Raw genomic sequence first — 5,408 nt, 5'->3', positions numbered from 1 at the left:
AGCCAAGAGTTTCTGGGATGATGTGGTTGTAGCTGCTGTACTGTGGTGATGGTTGAAAGTCTGATGATGTAGCCCCTCAAACTCCGAGAGCTCATTCCCATTGTGGGAACGCAGAGACTGGTTATGTGAAGTGATACTGAAGTGATCGTGAAGATGAAAAGGGGAGGCTACTCTGCCCTGTACTACATTCTGCTTCAAGGCACCAGCCTCCAACTTTATTTTCTTGTAACCATTAAACGAGCTGACTTGGGAGCAGTTGGGAGGGACTCCTTTCATTTGAGGACAGGATGTCACACCCTGAAACACAGTAAATCATTTCTCGCATAAATAAAAGAGTATATGTTGGTTTTGGGTGTGTATAATGTTAAGGGAGGTGTTTTATCGAACATCTTTTAAATCCAGTATTCTTTTATTTCTAAATATTTTGGGATAATTGATAAGGTTGTGTTTAGGGTTGTTTTGCTATGTATTCAGCTCGAGTTGTTTCCGATATGGATGATGAATAATTATTTCAGTTGGATAGTTTTTCACAAAATAAAATCAAATTTGATTAAATATTTGCACTTCAAAATTAATCAGTTTTTTAGGCGTTCATAGTAGGTAGCGGCAGCGCCCATGGCCGATGCCAGGAAACCTATGAACGCCTAAAAAATTGACTAATTTTGAAATGCATTTTCTCAAATTTGATTTCATTTTTTTCAACCTCCCCCTCTCTCCTCTGCAAACTTCACTTTAATAATTTGCTGTGAGTTGTATAATCATTTCCCTCACTTGTCTCTGAGTATCTCCCACCAATGGTAAGGAGAGGGGAGGGGGTTGTCAATGGTTGTGGCAAACTTGGCACTGAGCCAAATCACTGACCACTTGCTCCAGCTTAGAATCCATGACTGATGACAGTGATATAACTCACCACCTCCTCCCTCCAGTCATCCCCTTCCCCATTTCATCCTGTTTCTTAAAAAAATTAACACCAATTTTTAACAAACTAAAATTAGTAAAAAGAAAATCAGTACAATAATACCCATAGCCTAAGCTGCACATCAGGTTCAGTCAAACTATGTAACACTATCTGGGATCCAGCAATTAAGAGTATAATGTGTGTGTGTGCGTGTGTGTGTGTGTTCATGTAACCCATGATATGCTGTGCATCTCGACTGCATGAAACAGGAAACAAAGGGATAATTCATGAAATGATAAAATGCAAAATACCATGCACATATTGTGAATGAAATATTCACTTTGATATATATATATATATATATATATATATATATATATATATATATATATATATATATCTAAGACATGCATTCTCACATACACACACAAATAAAGGTGAGTACACAAAATATATATCAAAGAATAAGATACTAAGTATGATGTACATATTAACAATACAATATTCAATATTTAGTAATCATATATACCTAAGACATTTAGTAATACATTCATCGCAATCATGAAATTTAGTACCCTGAAGTGGAAATATCTGAGTAAATAATCGCATGCAACAAAGACACATAACTTGAACAGTACATGTAGATGGCAAAGCTCTTGTCAGCAACTGGAAAGGACAGACCCCCAAAACTTCTGCCTCAGTTGTCAAAGCATAAGTTGTTGCTGCAATTTGAGTTATTGTGTGAAAGGTAAATGCAGCCAAATAGTTCAGTGCAGTGAATTTTGTGTTGCTGTTGAATGAATACTTACCTGTTAGTATGCCATTTTATAATTCTTTTATCACAGTGTTTTCCTCTCAAAACACACCGAAATTGACAAAATCCTAAACATATATTAAACTGAGAGCTCTGTTTTTGGTTGTATGTTTTAAATTGAATATAACATTTGTTCTTTCTTATGAGCTGATCTGTGAATCTAACATGCTGCAGAAAGGGCTGCTCATGGCAGGGCATGCAAGACCTATTCAATGATCCAAAAAGGCCAGTATGAACAGCTCAGGTAGCGAGCAGCATGTTATTGCTGATGCCAGGAAACCTGTGAGTGCCAAAAAAGAGATTTTTTGGTGTGCATTTTGATTTTCTCTCTTGTGAATCGAATGCCATTTTGTGAAGAAATAAAGATGCATCATCCACCTTTTATTTCTTATTTATTGTGGTTCTACAATGAAATGCATGACTGGGTTCATGGATGGAAGAAAAAGCTAGAGAGCTGAAAGAAAACAGTTTCATATATCTGTCATTTATGCTAGCACCTTAAGTAACATTTGCTCCCTCCTGGGAACCTTTGTCGTGGAATGCCCCATCAACCTACCCATTCTGTATAATGCTCTCAAGTTGCATTTGTTTAAAAATTTGCAGTAATTTTGAAGAAGCTGATCAGCCAAGACCACTGGTAACTTATTGTGGCTGCAACTTCAATATTTATTCAAAAACAAAAATTTTGAAGAAGTCTCATCCACAACGTGCACCCTTATTTATGAGAAAATCGGGTATCATTCCTTTTCTGCCAACTTTAGATGGAAGTTTTAAGGTTGATTTTAATTTATTTTGAAAGCTGACATTTCACTTAACACACACAGAAAATTTCCTGGTCCTACTTGTGACAGTTACTGAAATATTCATCTTTGCAGCATGCTACCTCAATAAACAGTCTTTTTTCCGCTGGTCAAATTGAAGATTTTTCAAAGTTTGAGACCCTGATACTTAAAATGAAAAATTCAGTGCACTTTTTGTGATGTATTCTGCAAGATATTTTATTATGAAATGCAACTGTCTATTCTTTTCAGTGCTGTAGACCTTCAAAGTTGCTATTCTGTGCAGATTGACATGTCTTGATTTTCTATTTCCCCCTACTTTGACAGGCATATTTATTTTATTATGAAATGCAACTGTCTATTCTTTTCAGTGCTGTAGACCTTCAAAGTTGCTATTCTGTGCAGATTGACATGTCTTGATTTTCTATTTCCCCCTACTTTGACAGGCATATTTTCCAATTTCTTTCCTGCTGAAGTGTTATTTTTTCTTGTGCAATATGCCATTATCATATGTTTTTTAGAAGTATATGAGTTTTCATTACAGTACCCTCATGGACAGTACAGTAGGACTGTGAAAATGTGAAAATATTAAGTACTAACAGCATGTACGCATCGTCACATCTTTAAAATGGAATGTCTTCAGAACCAATCAAGATATTCACTTACTCTTTTTTTTGTTTTTCTTATATTGTCATGTTGTTTGCCAAAAATCACATTTCAGTTATTGTAATGAATATTTAAATTTTCACTGCCGCCACCTATTCATAGGTTTCCCGGCATCGGCCATGGGGGCTGCCGATACATATATATATATATATATATATATATATATATATATATATATATATATATATACACATACATATATATATATATATATATATAAACCTATGTTTCTTTTAATTCAGAAAATTTTTACTGACAACTTGAATTTGAATCAATAAACATACTGATTTGACTAGAGAGTACTATTAACTGGTTTGCATTATATACACACAAATAGAAAGTACTGACCATTTATTTGCACCACTTAAAAAAAGAGAGAATCAAATACTCATTTATACCAACACCCAAATTCAAAACTTAAATACAAGATCATACCTTTATCAATGATAAAACTTAAATACAAGATCATACCTTTATCAATGATTTCTGACATTATAAAACGCAGATTTAACAAACAAAACGCTCACAGTAACACCACACCCAAGGCCACGCATGAAAACCGGAGCGTCAGCTGTTTACCTTGCCAATTAATCGATAATTTATAACGATGTCGTTGACAACCACATCCAAATGAAGTATTTAAAAAACCAAATATCGTTCTCTAACGTCACAGACTTCACATTAGACTGCGACCAAGACATTAGTCTTCATAAGTTAGTTGTAAACAACTTGCCCTTTCTCAGCGGGCCTACGTCTGGTCTGTGCTTGTTTCCTACCCCAGCAACTCGTCTAGACTGTTTCTTCTCGCCAGCTAAGCCGTCCAGGCTGGCCTGCCAATAATCACGTCGCAGACAAAAAGCACGCCATACGTTTCTCACCTTCTACATACAAATTAAACTAATATAGACAGGACACCAATCCATTCAATGGCAAAATACCACTGTACCTTTAGAGAAATGACGGTTCCGAAGAAACAAACATTGCCGTCATTCACTTGAGTCGAATGTGGTGAAATCCTCTCTGACAAAGGTTTATGGCCATGACCTCTCGAAACCACAAGAAAATCCTTAGAAATCGCTGGTTGTCACGTTGTTTTTTACGGTAAAACTGGATGAAATGTAATCCCCCTCTCTCGTTGGTAAAGTTGAAAGCTAAAAGAAGTACAACAAACCCCCGAAATTTGGCTCCGTTAAGAGCCAAAACTAATAACGTGACATGTTGGGCTATAGGGGGAAGAGACATCAGAATGGTGAGGCACGTGAGGATACAAATCCCGGTTCCAAACCATACAAACAGATGTCCATTACGAACAGGATTTCAAATAAACCTAAAAAATAAAGAATTCGCGATAAAACAGCTTTGTTGACCAATTCAATGTGTAAATTATACTTACTTTCGTCAAAACAAGATTTTGCATTTTCCAATATGATGAGTCTAAAATTCTCAACCCCTTCGAGTAAATAAATGGTCACGTGGTGGCTTCAGCGCAATTCCCGTGAACGCTCTCGAGAAACACACATGCACGAATTTGGAAACAAAGTTGATGGGCCCAAACCGATGTGTGAAAATTAATTTAAATTTATTGACGTTCCATTCCTATCATGAAATTTCGTTTGAAAACAGGGAAAAAAGAATATAATCTAACTGAACTGAGATGAATGGAGCTAATCGCCTACAAATGCGTTGTGGGCCTCGGTGAAGTCCTCGACTTGACCTCACTGACCTGACCTGACGAGAGAAGAAAAAAGAAGAAAGAAAAATTGGGAAGATTCGAGAAAATCATCAAATAGTAAGTCTGTGAGTATGTCTGAAACACGCGAAAACAAGCAAATACGAGCGGAGACTTGCATCAAAACATGCGAATTCGTGCACACAGCTTAAGAGTTAAAGGTTTTGGATTGTTTAGAACTGCCGACGATCCCTGATCACGGCATGTTTATCTCATTCCAGCAGAACCACGTGGTTTTAACCTGGCTCGTCCCGTTTTCACCCCATCTCACCACAACAATCGAAAACGCTTCCGAAGAGTCATGCCTTGGTGTTTGTGAGACTGCAAATTGTTGCATGTGTGTTATTTGTAAGTGTGTGCGTGTTTGTGTGAATGTGGATTTGCACGTTTGTGTGCGTGCCAGTGTGCGTGTGTGTGTGTCGTGTGTGTGCGCGCGCGCATGTGCGCCGGGATGCGCGCTGTTTCGATGATCGTGGCCCTGTTGGGTTTTTTTTGTTGTTGTTTTTGTTTGGTGGGGGTTTT

At 37.1% G+C, this 5,408-nt stretch overlaps 1 protein-coding gene across 5 annotated transcripts in view; it reads right to left on the bottom strand.

Annotated features, from left to right (window-relative positions):
* LOC143301539 (homeodomain-interacting protein kinase 2-like) overlaps positions 1-4,394 on the bottom strand; it is a 62,928-nt gene extending 58,534 nt beyond the window's left edge. For all 5 annotated transcript variants that reach the window (XR_013057809.1, XR_013057808.1, XM_076615910.1 and 2 more), the window contains exons 1-2: positions 4,104-4,394; positions 1-297 (exon numbers count right to left, since the gene is read on the bottom strand). The exon at positions 1-297 is cut by the window's left edge and continues 761 nt beyond it. Coding sequence is in view for 3 of the 5 variants with exons in the window: in XM_076615910.1 (XP_076472025.1) it covers positions 1-276 (276 nt within the window). In the remaining 2 variants the exon portion in view is untranslated. The remainder of the gene's footprint in view (positions 298-4,103) is intronic.
* Between the last annotated feature and the right edge of the window lie 1,014 nt (positions 4,395-5,408).

Source organism: Babylonia areolata, chromosome 27 (genome assembly GCF_041734735.1).
Source record: "Babylonia areolata isolate BAREFJ2019XMU chromosome 27, ASM4173473v1, whole genome shotgun sequence".
NCBI classification, from domain to species: Eukaryota; Metazoa; Mollusca; class Gastropoda; order Neogastropoda; family Buccinidae; genus Babylonia; species Babylonia areolata.
The sequence above is the reverse complement of the archived record's forward strand: the minus strand, read 5'-3'. Positions and strand labels throughout refer to the sequence as shown.